Source organism: Dromaius novaehollandiae, chromosome 1 (genome assembly GCF_036370855.1).
Source record: "Dromaius novaehollandiae isolate bDroNov1 chromosome 1, bDroNov1.hap1, whole genome shotgun sequence".
Lineage (NCBI taxonomy): Eukaryota > Metazoa > Chordata > Aves > Casuariiformes > Dromaiidae > Dromaius > Dromaius novaehollandiae.
Genome location: NC_088098.1, coordinates 47,982,430 through 47,999,602, shown reverse-complemented (window position 1 = coordinate 47,999,602; position 17,173 = coordinate 47,982,430). Strand labels below are relative to the sequence as shown.

The window sequence follows — 17,173 nt, the reverse complement described above, 5'->3', positions numbered from 1 at the left end:
TTATTCTAGTCTAACATATTGTAAGATTTAATCTCCATTCAATGGTAAGAAAAAAACCTACCCAAACTACTATAACATATAAAACAAGAAGCAATTTACTTTGCAATTAGCTTTATACTTTATTCGATGCAATTACTGGAGACACGTTTAAATATGAGCTTTCCTCCTTACAAGCAGGTTTTAACCAGAGAGTTTAATTATATGCTAAAAGAAAAATGTTTTCTCCTGAATGTTTTCTACTGAAACCTGCATTGAATACTTAATCCTGTGTTTATGAGAGTAAAATCTGCTGCTATGGATACAGCAAGGTCAACATTTCAACATTATTACATTTCTGCAGTGTTAAAGGAGATGGTAGGATAATACTTCTGTTTCAACAAAAATACTGTGGAAAGTATAAGATATTTTAAATGCATATATACAGCATTTTATTTAATATTCTGCTTTTAAGTAGGAACATAGGAGTTATAACAAGGTCCAGAGTGGCAGCGCTAAAGAAACACTTTGTCACTTTACTTCCATTTTCACCTGATGCTATAAGATTATGAGTGAATTTAATTAAGCTGCACAAAAGTCCTCTGATAATCTTCAAGGTCACTCCAAAAAGAAATATTTTTTATGTTTTTTACAAAATACAAAGAAAACCTGGATAGCTTTTCTGAAAAAATTGTGATTTTCTAATTGTTCCTTATAACAGAAATATGAATAATGCCAATTTTTATCTTTCCTGTTTTTTGAAGAACTCCAGAACAATATATTTCCTTACCTGAAAGGATAATACCATGGAATATATCCTCCAAATTGGCTGCCAGGCAGTTAAGTTAAAAAAGCATCCTAACTCAGTTTTAAAATTGCCTCATGAAAATACCTTCCCCATCAATTACTCGGCTTTTATTTTCTTTTTGTCTTGCTATCACAATCCTTCTAATTTTCCCATTATCCACAGCATTACAGAAAAAGGCTAGACAAAACATTTTAAGGTAAAAATAGCACATCTTTTAAAAAGCTATACATAACACAAATACATTGTCATCTTTTTTACATAGGAATAAAGAAAAATAGCAAAAGCATAACCGTTTTTTTCCTGTGACTGATCACATTTAATATAATTGTGCTGAATCTTTTCTCTCTCTCTCTCCATTCAAGAAACTTTACCGGTAAAAACAAGTAACATTTCTTGAAAAAGTTCAAGCCAAGGTAAATCTGCAGTTTCTAAACAGCTCAAAATATGTTATCATTTTATTGACTACAGCAGAGTCAAGCACTGAAGTCAAAGGGGCTGGGCTTTCAACTCGATTGCTTATTTTACACAGAAACTGAACCCAGGAATGGTAAGTATTAGTCCTAAATGTTTGGTGTTACAGGAAAGGTCAGATGCAGCATAGCCAGTGACATGACAAGTCTCACAGTGCCCCTGCCCAAATATCCTGTTTCTTTTGTTGTTTGTAGCAAACAAATTACTGTAACTAGCAAAGAAGAGCCTGGTCTTGTGATGTGAGCAGAGCCGAAAGGCCACGAACGCCCAGTCCTGTCTCACTGCACCTTCCTGCTGGGCCTCACTCAACTTACTTTTTTGTGTCAAATTCCCCATCTGTAACACTGGGATAATTGTATTTCTACTGGTGGTTTTGTTAGGACTCATTAGTATTTCGTCAGCCATTTAAAATAATAATGTTTATGATATTAACAACAAAAATAGAGGTTTTGTTAGCATTTTAGAATGATGTCTAAAAATGTTCACCTTTATACTTAATTTTTAAACTGCCTTTTTCAGATAATGCTTTGAAATTATGGAGACCTCTAAACAATCACTTTTACCCTCAACAACATGTGATGTGTTTTTTTTTTAAAAAAAGGAGAAAAATCTGAAATGCTAGTTTTCAAATAGAAGAAGTATAAAAGAAAACCAGTGATTTTTTTTTTAGGCAAATTTTTTTCTCAGTCTCAAAAATAGAAGCACCTTTTGGTAACTGCAAAAGCCATTAAAAATTTGCGGATGGGAATACAGCATTACAGAAAAATCAGCGTCTTTTAATTGAATACTAGGAGACTACAACCTTACTCACCTTTTCTAATCAATAAGAAATTTCTGAAGGGCTAGAGAACCCCCAACAAAATACAGACTCACTTACTTTTATTTGATTGAATAAATCAAATTTTTAACTTTTGTATTAAGAAAGTACTGTTACTAAATTTAATTCCTAAAATTATATTTTAATTTTAAAAATTATTATTTTAAAAATAATTTTAAATAACATGAAAGTGAAAATGATAAAGCCCATTAGCAGCCAAATCCTGGTGTGATTAATGGAGTCAGTGGCAAACTTCCTATTGTTTCACTAACACCAGAACTTAAGCCTAAATCTATGGCATTCAGCAACTGATTAAGTTATCGCAAAAAGAGAATTTACTGAAGCAGAGATGTGATCCAACTGAAAAGACTTTCTTCAATTATTACACATCCGTTGGCAGGATCAAACATGCTTTCCAAATCTGCTATTGATTGCAAAGTTACATCAAATGGGACCTGAAAAAACAGGGAAAAAATTACCAAATCAATAACTTTATTAAGCTTATATACATATATACAACATACAAATATCTCTGTATAAAATGTGCCGCCTGTTATTTCAAACCAGATTTCTGACCTACAACTAAAGAGTAAGTAACAAATACTCATTGCCTCAATTTAAAATTGTTGATAATGAAATCTCTTGCACTAAACTAGTAGACTAAGATTAAGGGGAGGAAATTTCTGTGAAGAATCCTGCTCACAAAGTTTCTGCTGATCATCTATAGGTAAAATGAAGCTATCAAAAGAGAGCAGAAAGAATGATTAGAAATTTGGAAAGCTCTTCCTAAGGTGAAAGATTGCAAGAATTGAGCTAGCTCTAAAAGGTGAAACAGAGGGCAATGATAAATTTTTTTCTATATGTTCATGAGACAAGAAGAACTAATGAGCTGAAGCTGCAACAAAAATGATTTAGGCATTCACAAGATATGACTGTGTAGGAAGAGAAGCAATGGAACAGAGCTATCTAGGGAGGCTAATTTTTAATGCAGTTATTTTATTTAGAAATTTACTTTTAGCATTTAAAAATGGAATTCCTAAGTACTATGCTTTATTATGTCCCTCAAGAACATAGCTAAGCATTAAATATAAATCTCTAAAACAGGCTGGCTGATCAATTTTTATTCTTAAAACAGCCAAATAATTTGAAATAAATAATTCAATGAAAATGCATTTTTTCCACTTAAAATATAACTCAGTGCTGAAGCAAAAGTACTGTAAGACACATGAACAGAAAAAAAAAGGAACCAAAAAAGAGAAACTGGAAACACGATAGCAGTTGAAGTGTGACAGCTCAGAGAATGAGAAAAGAAATACCTCAAATTAGAACTGACTTTGTCCAATTAATTCAAAACAAGACCAGGAGCAAAAAGCATATGGTGTGGAAAAATGACGTAAAACTACACATAAACAAAGTTTATAACTCTGTATTTTGCTGCCTTCTCCTGCAGCTTGAAAACAAAGGGAACGTACTACCTAAAGCATAATCCCCCCTTGAGCTTTCCACCTTTAGCCAGGAAGATCGTGTAATGCATATACTCAGTTTATTTTAAAGTTTGGAAACACTACTTAGAAATATTGTATACCTAAAGAAGTGCTGAGCACTCTACAATTTCTATGAGCCTCAGAGAAGTATGACGATACTCAGCACCTTGAAGGATTAGGCTTCACTTGCTCAACCAAATCTCTCAAACCTAACAGAATTCGTCTTGAAGTCTCTACCTGAAACTTTGTGATGAAAAGTCAGTTGTTCCACCTGCTGCAACATTTTAGCTTGTTTTGGCATGAAAATTGCATAAACCAGAGCAGTTAACATTATTTTCTTACTGGAGGGAAACTGCTAACTCTGCTTCCTCACTTACATCTTAAATTCACAAGGAGAAGTGGACAAAGAGAAGTGGGGGTTCATGAGAATTTAAAACAGGTCCAGGAGTTCCAGGTGATTTAATGGAAGCTCAGCCATACCTTTCCCTAGGCATCTGTTGTATGTATCTACCACTGCATATATTTCAGTGGAACTGTAGGACATATAGCTTCACAGAACAAACATGTATGTATTTTGATGCAGTGATACAGTTGGACTGGGTGATATGAAGGTCTGGCAGTCATTTAGGAGAGACCTTTAGGATGGACAACAAGGGGTAATGAAGACGGTGCAATATGTGTAAAAGGGAAGTAGAGAACCCCGAGGTACCCGACTGTCAGATCTACAGGACACCATTTTAGATTCTCTCTTTTCTAATAGGCCACTAGCCAAACTGTTCCCAGATAAAACTCAGGATTCTCTTTTGGTAAAGAAGAGCTACCGGACTGGAAAGAGGAGCACAGTGGATGCTTTCTCCATTTATCATTATAATGTGAACAATTATAGGAAATATATTTGAGGATTAGTAGGGGGTTCATACATTATGATGTATTCTAAAATCTTTCTTGGCATTTCTTATTTGAACTGGAGCTCCAGCAGCTGGGGTCCTCTCCTGATCCCCCTGGGCTGGCTGAGAACACTGAGCAGTACTGCTGCCTGCTGTGGGCAGCTCCCACGGCCTGCTCTCGGATAGCGCTGGAACTGGCAAGTTTGCATCACACAAACAAGAGGAACATAGTCATTCCAACCACTGTATTAATCAATTTGCAAGACTTTATTATAACCTTTTGTCTTCTAAAGACCTTGCCCTGTTTATATGTTAAGACCTATTTTCATTTAATAACACAGGAACTTAATCTGTGATCATCACTTGGGAAAACTGAATGATGACTACAAATAGGTAACAATATGAATACAACAGCACGGACAAAAAAATAGCTTGCTATCTCTGAGGACATGCCATGGGCAAGGCAGAGAAAGCTAAAGAAAATAGAAGGAAAGCCTGAATAACTGCAAAGACGCAGAGATGGATGTAATTTGCATTTGGCAATTGCATTCTGGAGTGTAAGAAATTCAATGCAGTCTGCATAAACAATGACCAGAAAACAGTGGATAACTCAGATGAATCCATTGTGAGTGTGATTCACTTTTTAATATGTTTTTGTATGTATAAGATTATTCTAACAGTGTAGATGTGCACAGTTTGTAATCATGTACATTTGTATTTTATTTGTAAAGATATCTAGCAGAAAGCCCAACAATAAACAAGAAAAAAATGGAAAGATACTTAGTGGTATAATCCATATTTCAGTTTGACTGAACAATTATTTTTTTTTTAGAAAACAGATTTTTACTATTAATGAGAATAGCATACCTCAGTTAATGGCAATGATAGAGCTGGAACAACAGACAGCAGTGTTTTTACTTCAGACAAACACCTTTTAGCCATTTCCTAAAGGTATAAAACAAGAAAACTAATGCTTTATCATTAATCTTCTCTGATAAACTATCAGATGGTTTGGTTTTACAAAACTTTCCAGAACATTCAAGTATTAGGTTATCCTGGCTGAATTCATAAGGAAGTAACCCTTAGCTGATGAACATAAATTTAGCAAAACAAATAGTTGTCTCTGCTATATGAACTCAAGTGCCCGAACCTTGCAGTTTTTACCGAAGCCAGATTGTCCTGGGTGGAGAATTAACTCCAATGAGCACAGTTCTTCCACATATTTATTGAAGATGTTATAAACAAACAGCCTGACAAAAGGATGTTTATACATCTATCATACCTGGAATGTTAATCTTCGTATTCTAAATGTTGGTTTTCCAATTACTGACATACATTAATGAGCAAAAACCTTCAGGTAATCAGGAATACTCACTAAAGGACAGCTCTGTCCACCCTCCTGAAAGCACTGTATGCTGTGATTGGCCAAAACATCATTTGTTCTCTAAGATGGTCAAAATACAGCTTCTCAATAATGGCACAGTGAGCAATTGCTGCTGTTTCACAGCATCCATCCAGGCAAAATGACAGCCTCTACATCATTAATCATTTCATATAATAGATATAAAGAGAATCCTGTCACATGATAAATGTCTCCCACTTTGAAAATAAACGTCTATTTTGCCTTGGCATTTATCAAGCAGCAGTTATGCTGTGGCAACATTCTAGTCCATTGACATTATCTCAAAGAGACCACATGGAAAATTCTGAAATTACCTCTTTTGTGTGTGATGGGGGGGAGGGAGAGGGAGTTATTTGGTTGCGGACCATATTCAGCCTTGCTAATAAAAAGAAAAGAGGAAGGTGGCCTAGAGAAAAGGAAAATAAATTCATTGCCAGTTTTGCTCCTTCTGAATAGTGTTATTAGAAGGTTCTTATTTCAAAAATCATCACTGCCCATTTTGCACTGAAGATTTATAACTGTTTTTTAAGAAGCAGTTTTGGCCTGATTGGGCACCATGCCAATTTAACTAAGCATTAATTAAGCATTTCAGATGTAGATTGCTATAAATTAGGCACTGATTTTCAAATTTGTGTACCTGAAAATGTGGCCTTTACTTTCAAGGGGATGAACATGCCTGATATTTTTGTAAAGTATCAAGAAATATATCAGGAAAAGAAAAAATTAAATATTAAATGAAAAGTGAAAATATTTCAACATTGCTTGAAAGTGGGTGAGGTAAGTCTAATTTTTATGTCTGCCAAGTTACTTGTCATTCATTCCCCCAAAATAGACATCTTAAATAAAAGACTATCAGACATACTTAAGGGCAGAACTGTTCTCACTTACTTCTGTTTTTTCATCAAGACGCACTTTTGCAATATTCATTTTGGCTTTTGTTGAAGGAATTATTTTCAGGGTTTCACTTTGTTCAGGAAAACTTGCAGTTTCTGAGACTGCAGACAATCTTTTAGAACTTTGCAGCAAAATTTCAACTTGCTGCTTTAGGTTAGATAATTCCTCCTGTAAAGCAATAATTCTGAAAGGAGACAACATTATTACTGCTGTTACAAAAGAACAGTATTTGTTGTTTCCAAGTTGTAATTACACTGACCTTCTATTACGTATTGTTTAACTTCTCGATTTTCTTTCATTTCAAGACTGATCGCATAATTTTACAGAAAAAAAAAAGTTTCTCATTAAAGAAAGTGGAAATATGGACTGCTTTGGCTTTTTGTATTAAAAAATGGTAAGAGGCAGTATTTTAAGTATGTCTCTGTAAAAAAAGTCTGACAAGCTGAGTAGCAGGGGCTGCAGTTATTCTTGGCCTGTTATTCCTTCCTCTCCACCTGCTTAGCAGTTCCAAAAATTCGGGGGCTAGAATTCCCTCCAGGCTGGGAAAAAGTCATGAAAAACACCACAAGATGTAAAAAGAAGGGTTGAGTCTGGGGCTACAATTGAGAAAAATTCTTGCAGGCTCCGAACAGTAGTAGCTGAACCAGAAAGAGAATGAGAATAACTGCTGTGACTGTTTCCTAGATTTGCTAGCGTTTTCTTCTATTGCTATGCCAGTGTAATATAACTAGCATGTAACTCGATTCTTCAAGAAACAAAAACAAAATGCTAATGTACTGAAAAGGCATATGCTTGGATGTTTAATGCTGTGTACAACATCTGTTATAGTTTTCATAGTGAAAAATCTCTGAAATGCTAAAATGAATGCTTTTTAATACTTACAGCTCTTTGATATTTTGTATTTTATTTTCTCTCATCCTAAATGGTTGACTGATCTTTAATATAGCATGAAATAACAGGACAAAGTCAGTGATTACTTACCTAGCCAGTGGGATCCACAAATGGCCTGAAAATATAGACATTGAATTGAAAATCTTGATGTTGCTAATCTTGACAGGCTTTGTATTATAAGCATAAAGCAGCAAAACCTGAAAAGAGATGGATTATGTAAACTGTAATATAGTATGCTATAGTAGACCTGAGGTATTTGAGTGATACTAGATTGTAATATCAAATTTGGTGTACTGCTGTAGAGTCTGATAACCGGCTTTCAGAAAAGGAGGAAAGTGGGGGCTCCTATAAATTTGTACTACACTAAGTTTTTATAGGTGTTACAACAATTTAATTATGCATATAATTTATATGGGTTTGAAAATGAGTTACTACTCTATATAGTCACTATCAAAATCCCAATCTTGTCCTGATCCTGGTCAATGAATCCCACTTACATTCATCTCCAGAGTTCCAACTTCAGGTAGGCTTTTACTGAATTTGCAAAAGGGGATATACTATTACTTATATTTCCTATATGACCCTGTGCATGTGTGTCATCATACCATGTTTAAATCCATGGAATGCACATAATTCGCCGGTCTAATAAAGCAGTATCAATATAAGAGCACATGAAGATGAACTAGGGTGTTCTTATATCTCACTGAATTAACTTGTTTTAATGATTGAAAATATGCTTCTTAGTGGTAGCTGAATATTTTGACTACATGGAGAATGTCATGAATGTGGCATTACTAACGTATCCGCTGCTTTCAAGAGTGGATCACTGCTGATTTGTAAGGCTAACCTGCAAAACTATATTGAATCTTACATTATTCGCACTAACTTCACAGGTCTTTCAATAACAGCTTACTAACAGAGATAAATGAGGCCTAGTAGAAATTTTGATACTGATCTGCTAGGCCAAAATGTTTGGAGACTGTGGATTTCTATTGTAGTATCAGAAATTGTACCTACATGCAGTTCCCTTGTTTAAAATAAAACTGAAACAAATTCCATCTCTCAGTCTCTCCCTTTCCTGCAACCCTCCAATTTCCCTCATTTTTCATTTTTAGCCTGATTTCTTAGGGAAATGAGCTTCATAAAATCCCATTTTCTCTGTAGATGTGTACCTTTGCTTCTCTGCCAGCCTCCCCCTGCAGTACTGTTTGAACATCTCAGTCAGCTTTGAGCAAATTGAAGAGTGGAGATCTTGAAGATAACAAGTTTCTGCAACAGGACTGAATAAAATATGGCCTAGAGGCTGTACAGAATCTCCAAACTTTCTCTGGTCTGTCAACAAGCAACTGGCAGGGCATTCTGCTAGTCCTGCCTAGCAGTTTTGCGGTGGAGTATATATATATAGCCCCTGCTGTCCAAATTGCCAATTGCCAAATTTATAATTCAATTAAAAAGCTGATCAGTCATAACACAAATATTCATTGTAAATCAGACTTAATTTGTTCCAATGCATAAGGAATGGCTTTGATTAGTTATACCTTAGCTTCTGTATCATCTGATGGCTTTGCCAGAGAAGGAATGTACCACTGAATGCTAAGCTCCTTATTTGGAGCATTTGCTGCCCTGCTCTCTGTCTGACTGTCTGCTTCTGTGATGATAGGAATGGGACTAGCTATTCTCACATGTGAAAACTTTGGTGAAATTCCAGTACTTTCACGAGACATCTGAAACACAAAAGAAAATTTTATATTTTAAGTTTTTTCTTGTGTAACATGAACTTGTTCAAAATAATCTATTGTCTATTAGAATCAGTATGACTTTCACTCCTGCACAAAAATATGCTTCTTTTAAAAGGTGTCCATTTTACCAAGTGAAGGCTTTTCAAAGTTCACATGATGTGATGCCTCTAAAGATAATGCAAATGCCTTAAAATCTCTCATCTGACTTACAGAGACATCCACGATAGCAATGATTGTGTTATACTTGACTTGTCTTCTTCATGGTGTTACCCTTTTTACGAAAAGATATTATTTAACATGCTGATCATATGAAATTTAGTGCTGAAATAGTAATTTAGCTTTCATACATATTGATAATTAAAATAGTAATTTGAATGCTAAAATAATGTTTATTTATATGTTTACCTGTTTACTCTCTCAGCTGTACAACTGCAAAGTTCTACCTAAGTAAAATTCAGTCTCTTAATTTGTGAAGATTCATCATATGTCATATTTACTAAATTATATATGCAAAAGCAGCAGGCCATTCATCAAATTGCTAATGTTTTGTTGTCATGGGCCAGGGAAGCAATCAGATGAGTATTGTTAACCAACTCTCATTCATGAATATTTCTCCTTTTTTAAATTGTAAAATATTTGATTTAAAGGCTGAACAGAGCTATGCCATTTCTACTTTGTAAAAGCATTATGCAGATCTGCAAAGAATTTAGGAGGCCAAACAGTGACATTCTAGGGAACACTGAGGCTATATGAAAAGATCATCGATACCAAAACATGAACGCTGAAAAAGATACTTGGGGAGCTAGTACTTTTTTGATTTTGAGTGTTCCTAGCTGAAAAAAAGCCTTCAGGATTTTACTAACTTTATTTTCAGAAAATGCAGCTCATGATTGATATAGGTGGGAGGAAGATGGAGCTTTCACAATGATGTAATCTTACTTCATAAAACCAGTTCCCATCCCACATCAAAATACAGAGGAAGCGAAGGCAAAGGTAAGGGGTGCTGAAGTCATGCATTTGGGCACATGGATGTACTTTGCATATGTCATGGGACAATTAAGTAGCAATGGTCTATGCCACATAGACCCTAAACACTGAGGCAGTGATCACAGTGGCCATAACCCCTGGAGAGACTGTGCATGGATCACCCACCACTTACAAGGTTCCTCTATATTCAGAATCTTGGACTTTAGCTGTGGCAATACAGGTGACATCACCCACGATCCTGCTAACGTGGAGAGTCAACAAAACTACGATAAAATGCATATATGGAGGTGGGAACCATCTAATCTATGCCATGTCCCTTAATTAGAACTCTCAAAAATCCATTTTATGCTATACATTTCTTTCTAAATCCTGTGTGGTATATTTTGTTTTTCACGGAAGTGCATCGTTTAGTTTTCCATTTTGTTATTTTTGTTATTGAATCTTTTTGATGAAGAATTTTATAACTTCTCTTATCAAACTGGAGGGTTGCTGAATTACATACATAAATATTTATCTATTCAACTTTCTCAAAATCCTGTAAACAACAAACTACTGTCTTATTTAAGTATTTCTATCCTGCATACTATCATGGTGTGGAATAAAATACAACTATGAAAAAAATGAAACAGGGCACACAATTTTAATTATAACCTTCTTAAGTTTAATGTAATTTGTTTGGATTATTTGTTCAGTAGAGCTGAAAATATTTCAAGAGTCAAAAAGGGAGTTACAAAGACGTGAAATGATCTTGTCAGTAAAAACGATCCTTTCAAAAAATGTATTTGTACTTTTAAAAAATCCCAGTATCAAATTACAGTAACATTTTTTAAAATAACTTATACAGCCCACTGAATAGTTGAAGCTTCTAAAAATGTTGTGATAAAAATCAATGAAGCTTAGAATTGATAAGAAAAGTAAGAGCTTTATGCTTGTTAGCTGTCTACAACAGTGAAGCTAACACATGATTATGCAGCCTGCACCTGTCACAAACATGACAGTGAGCTCTGAAGCTTATTATTCTAGGACACTGTAATACTAATTATGTCAAAAGAAGAGCAGACAGAGTAAAATAATCTTTGATATACGATGGCTGTTATAAATCTCACATACCATATATTTACAATTTATTCAGTGCCACAGTCAGCTCTTTGGTGGGAAATGAGTAATGATATGCTGTCCACACTGCAGAAAGTTCACCAAATCTAGAAGAGCTACTTTCACAAAAGTAGCTTAATTCACTTTGATGATAAGATAACAAATCCTCACCTCTGAAGGCTCCCCTTTCTCCATCTAACACTGAACGTAATCCGTAAAAAGGAAACCATAAAGAATATCCTGTCTTTTTTTCTTTCTTTTTTCTTTTTTTTTTTTTTTAGTATTAGGGTAATTGTTAATGTGATAAGTGCATGGGAAAACTGAGGAAAAATTATGTTTATATTGAATCTTCAAAGATCTTTAAGACCCAATATTAAATACATATGCTGTGGTCAGCATAGACTCCAGAATTCCAATTTGAGCTTCCCATGAGTAGTATAGTCTGAATATGAGCTACTTACATTTGAGACCTCAAATAGACTGTTTGTTAGCCAGAGATTTGAAAAAAAAGATTTTCTAATCAGCTGATAATCAGCGAAAAATTTTGACAGTCTTTAAACAGGGGTTAAATTTGAGACAAAAGGGCTTCAACAAATTTAGAGAAAGTAGAAATCATAATTTTTGGAAAATCAGGTTTCAGAACACTATTTATTATAGACCATATTAATAATAAAGAGAACAAATTAATAATATAGAGACAAAGTATAAATAAAACATTAGGACATATTTAGTATGAAACATGGAAATCTAAAAGATTAAAAGCATCAATCTTACCAGATAACATGGCAAGCTTATTTAGCTGCTAATGAAGTCTTAAATATCATTCCACTTAATGTTTTAGGATCTAAATAAAATGGGCACTGGCTAGAGATCATTTATGCAACAATGAATAACACAAATTTGCCAGCATTCATTAGGTCCTTCACTGCTTGCACAGGACTTTCATTTTGCACTGGTCCTGCGCATAATGAATTTCATTCTTCTATAGCACTTCCAGAAATATCACTATTTGAGGTAGCAGGAAGCATGACATGCAAGTATAATACATATTTTTGAAACATCATTAACAACAGCAATAATAATAAATACCTTTGAAGAATCAGTTGGACTACCGAGCGGCATTTCTACATAACATAGCTCTTTTGGGAAATCCTCAAGACAACACACTGAATATGCAAACAAATGTTTTTTAAGGAAGAGATGCATTTCTGCTATGCGTAGAACAATCTCTGTGTCAAAAACAGAGCTAAAGTGTCCATCTCTTGCAGAAGATGATCCAGGTCCTGATTTGAGGGAAGCTTTGAAAAGAGATGATTTTTATTTCATTATCATCTGCCATTTAGAAGTAAACTTTCTATAGCTACTCGATATTAGTAAATTAAAAAAAATGGTAAAATATGTAAGTTGATTCAATAGCAAATAAATGTATTTCCAACAATTACACTGATAGTCCCATTATTATTAGAGTATGTTACTTGTATTGTAATTTTTCACTGGAGACGGGATAATGAAATAAGCTCTATATAGACGTTACAAAAGTAGTGTAAAATGGGATGAGTAGATTTGAGGTTAATGGACTTAAATTTAGCTTTCTAGATGTAAGCACCAGTATGTTCACTAGATGTCTAAGCAGCCACTACAGTAAACGCATATTTAGTCAATACAGTCCAAAGAGGGTCTGAGAGCCATTTAGCTTATCCTAATGTACACAACTAGCAGTTGATAGCTGAGGCACTCTCTAGGCTCTGTCAACTGTAGCTGCAGCTGAGGCACCTAAACATTTTGACACCTACTTGTAGATACCTTACTGTCCTTATAGTTCTGTGGTGGAGTAGAATACTTCCCTTTCATTTGGTACTTCAAGGGGGAAAAAAACCCAACTCTTTCTGAAATTTTCATTTTAAGAGCTGCTAAGTTTCTCTCTGGATGCAAAGGCTACTGCTAAAGCCTAAAGCAAATTCCCAAATGTACATATGGGTTCTACTCTGGACTATCAGGTCACCACCTGTATATCCAACAGCTGGCCTTCAGATGCGGACGCACAGTATTAGCACCCTGAAATTAATGGATTCTTGCTCTGTTTGACAGGATCATCCATTACCATCTTTAATATGCAGTGAAATAAACCAAGTATTTATATGACACTTGGGGCTTTAGTCAAAACACATTTAAATAATACTCAGCCTTTCCATTTACACAAGAGCCAGTTCCTCTCCTTGCAAACAGGCCCCCAAACTGAATAGATTTATTTCTGAGGTGACTTAAGACTGAGGTGTCTAGAATTAAAAATATATATAGTTTATGCATGACAAAAGGCTACAGAAAAAATAATAGGAATTCAGCTTTGAGGCATTCTTTTTGCGGTGTCGTTAAGGCTTATGAATAATTGTGGAAGAGGTAATGATGTGTCCACTTACCGTACTTGCAAGCTGACATAACATTTTTGATTTCAGTGAAGTTTCTTCCCATTTACACAATTTAAAAGAACTCAGAATAAGATTATCTCAGATACTGGAGTCAACTCTGATACTGTTGGCCCCCAAGAACAGTAGTTGAACTACATCAGTTTTCTAGAAGGAAGAAAAAAATTCATACCAAATAGAGGCTTTGTGTTGTAAAGTCTTTTTAAATAGACGTGGTAGCGAATTAAGTGAACCCATGTTATGGCCTGTTTCTTCTGGCTGGCCTTGGTGGCAAGACGTTCTGTTCCTTCACTTTGGTCCTGCTTGGTTTGTACGATGTGTTTGTTTTTAGATGCTGTGGGACTTCTGGAGACAATGTTGTATCCATCTGCAAATCCAATAGCAGTTCAAAACTGGGTATCAAATGAATGGTTATAATTCAAAAGATATTTCTACACTGTGTCAGAATTGACTATCTGTAACTAAAAATGCAAATTTTGAACCCACTAATGTTCTTATTAAAGAACATGAAGCCCTTTTTATTCTGCTTAAGCACTAGTTGAACACCTTAAAGAAAATATTTCTCACATCATGGCCAAGATTCTGCCTTGTCCTTGGAAGCTAGGAGGGGTAGAGAGCACATTTTTTTCTCTCTCTGAGACATGCAAAATGTAGAAGTGAATTGCAGTGCTCCGTCCCTATCTTTCCCATGAAACCAGAAAGAGACTTAGAATCAGGAGGTTCCTATATAGCCACATCCTGCTTTTCACCAGCAAGAAAGCAAAGGGAAAAGACTATAAGGAAAAGATAGAAGGAGATATTCTCCCTCTGAAAAAGACCTGTTGCAAGTAACACCTCCTATGCTCTTTTTGCATTATGCAACTCTTTGCTTTGGACTGGGCCTACAAGAGAGAAACTAATCCCACTAATACAGCAACTTATTAAAAAGCTAAACATCCATATAATGCTCAAAATTATTTTAGAATGTTGATACTATCTAAGTCACAAATTATACCAGAAAAAGTAAAAAGAACATAAAGAAAGATGCAACCTAAGGACAACAGCAGTTGAGCATAGTTGATAATGTCATAAAGCACTATTTCAACCATTCAAAACTCAATTAGGCTTCACATTACTGTATCAGATTTTTATGAAATGCTTCAAAAAATTTATTAACCACATTCACTAATAATATCATGGTTGTTATTTATTTATTGCATGTAAAACAGAATAGAAATCTCTGAAAATCTTTTTAATAGAGTTAGCTAGAATTTCTACATGAACAATATCCAAACATCTCTCAAAAAGATGGATTAGAAATTCCAACTCGAATCAAATGCCATTTTATTAATCCTCACACCTAATGCTTTTTGATACTGAAGAAAAATAAGAGCAACAATTAAAAGCATTACATTACGTGTGGCACAGGTATAAGAAAATGTAAATCCCATTATGTCATCGTACAGCCCTTCCTCAAAGATATGTCTTTGCAGTTGCCTTCTGAGGCTCGATCCTGGAATTGATGGGTCACTGGCAAAGTGTTGGATATTTGGAATCCCCTGACGAAAATGGTTTTCTTGGGGACAATCATGTATCTGTTTCATCATGTTCTGCCTTTAATCTCATATGAAATAGGGCTCTGGGCTCTAAATCATGATTACTTCTATTTAAAAATATTTTAATTTTTTTTTAATTTAAATAAACCATTTAACCTAAATTGAGTTCTCTATCTGGTCTTTGTTATCTAACACTCACTTTGAATCAGATTAGCAGTCTTCTCAAATCCACAGCACAATGAAATCTCACTTCTGTCTTTTAGTGAATTCACTAAAGGCCAAGTTAATTGTACTATCTGTGGGTTTCTATGCTTCCCTCTACAATTGGACCCTGATTCTGCAAGTGATCTTCAGACAGAAACCTACACAAAAATCTGTGAAAGTTCTGCCAGCATAATGCTTGCAAAGACCAGATCCCTCATTCCCTGTTTCAATCTTGAACAGTCAAGATGAGGTTCGTAAGGAACGCAATGTTTTAGCTTTATTTTATCTTTTTGTTTTTTTTTTTTTAACCAAACTCAGTAGAAATCAATTGACTGTAAAGTTTAGCAGGTAGCACTCTTATTCAACAAGGAAAAAATCAAAAGGATCAGTCGGAGGGCATGAGGGGGAATAATTTCTGCTACTGCTGTCAAGACGAAAAAGGTCCTATAAGGGCTCAGGAAAGCTCACCACTGTGAAACTAAGGATCCAAGCACAGATGACACCTCCCAATCAGCTCAAAAGGGATATGTTACATTATACTTGCAACAACAAGCAAGCTAGAGTAGTGAGTATGTATTTAGTACTTAGTGAATAGGACTTAGGAATCCTTGCAGGTAGCATTTTAACATTCCGAACCATTCCTGAATTTAAATATAAACCCATTATTTCTATACATTGTTCCATAACACATATCTATTACGTGGAAAAATTATTGGGAGTCATTAATCACAGTTACAACAGTTGAACATCCCAATTACATCGACCTGAACTCAGAAGAGTTAGGTACTGTGAAATGTTTATTGTTAGCTTGATCCAGTTCCTTTTAAATACTAAGCATGGTATGAATGAAATGTGTGCTTGACTATAGACTAAAAAAGTCTTTTTGAGGTGCTACCTGAAAGTTCTACTTATTCCAAAAAAGGAAGAAATAAAACAGTACAATTACCAATATATCACTAATTAAATAGCTCAATAAAACTTCCACTGTCTTAATATATTCCTTTCTCAAAAGTCTACACAATTCCTCTGGTCTGTTGCTCACTTCACATTGAACAAACATATCATATTACAGTAATTCTTAATAGTAAACTTACAGAAAATTATTATGCATGCTTCTATAAAATATGAATGCCTCCAGTATTCCTGATATTTCATTGCCAATTGTAAAAAGAGAATTTACTTAAAATGCTCACATTGTTTAGAAATGAAACTTAAATGGTGTCTTTCAGTAATGGCTTTACACAAAATTTTTAGCATGCTGTGCTGATCATTTCCATTTCGATTCACCTTTATATGTTTTGGCCTACTATTGCCTTTTTATATTTTCTATTCTTCTTTGTATTGCATAACAGAACTATCAGGAGAAACACCTGCAGCATTTACTAAAAGAAAAAAATGATCTGTAATTATAAGCAAATGGAGCTGGTACAAGACAATCAGACTGATGGAGGGTCTTAGTATACAACACTTGTTTTCATAAGCCAATCAAAGCACATATGTTTAAACACTGTACAGTACGCAGACATTGCTCCGCTTTGCCAGCAACTATCAGGCAGAGCA

The 17,173-nt window shown here is 34.8% G+C and overlaps 1 protein-coding gene across 1 annotated transcript in view; it reads right to left on the bottom strand.

Moving 5' to 3' along the window:
- Window positions 1-321: 321 nt before the first annotated feature.
- Window positions 322-17,173, bottom strand: part of CFAP54 (cilia and flagella associated protein 54) — a 118,907-nt gene continuing 102,055 nt past the window's right edge. The window contains exons 63-69 of the mRNA XM_026123229.2: window positions 14,047-14,241; window positions 12,541-12,749; window positions 9,169-9,354; window positions 7,721-7,827; window positions 6,734-6,923; window positions 5,311-5,388; window positions 322-2,527 (exon numbers count right to left, since the gene is read on the bottom strand). Of these exons, the coding sequence (XP_025979014.2) occupies window positions 2,408-2,527; window positions 5,311-5,388; window positions 6,734-6,923; window positions 7,721-7,827; window positions 9,169-9,354; window positions 12,541-12,749; window positions 14,047-14,241 (1,085 nt within the window). The 3' untranslated portion in view covers window positions 322-2,407. The remainder of the gene's footprint in view (window positions 2,528-5,310; window positions 5,389-6,733; window positions 6,924-7,720; window positions 7,828-9,168; window positions 9,355-12,540; window positions 12,750-14,046; window positions 14,242-17,173) is intronic.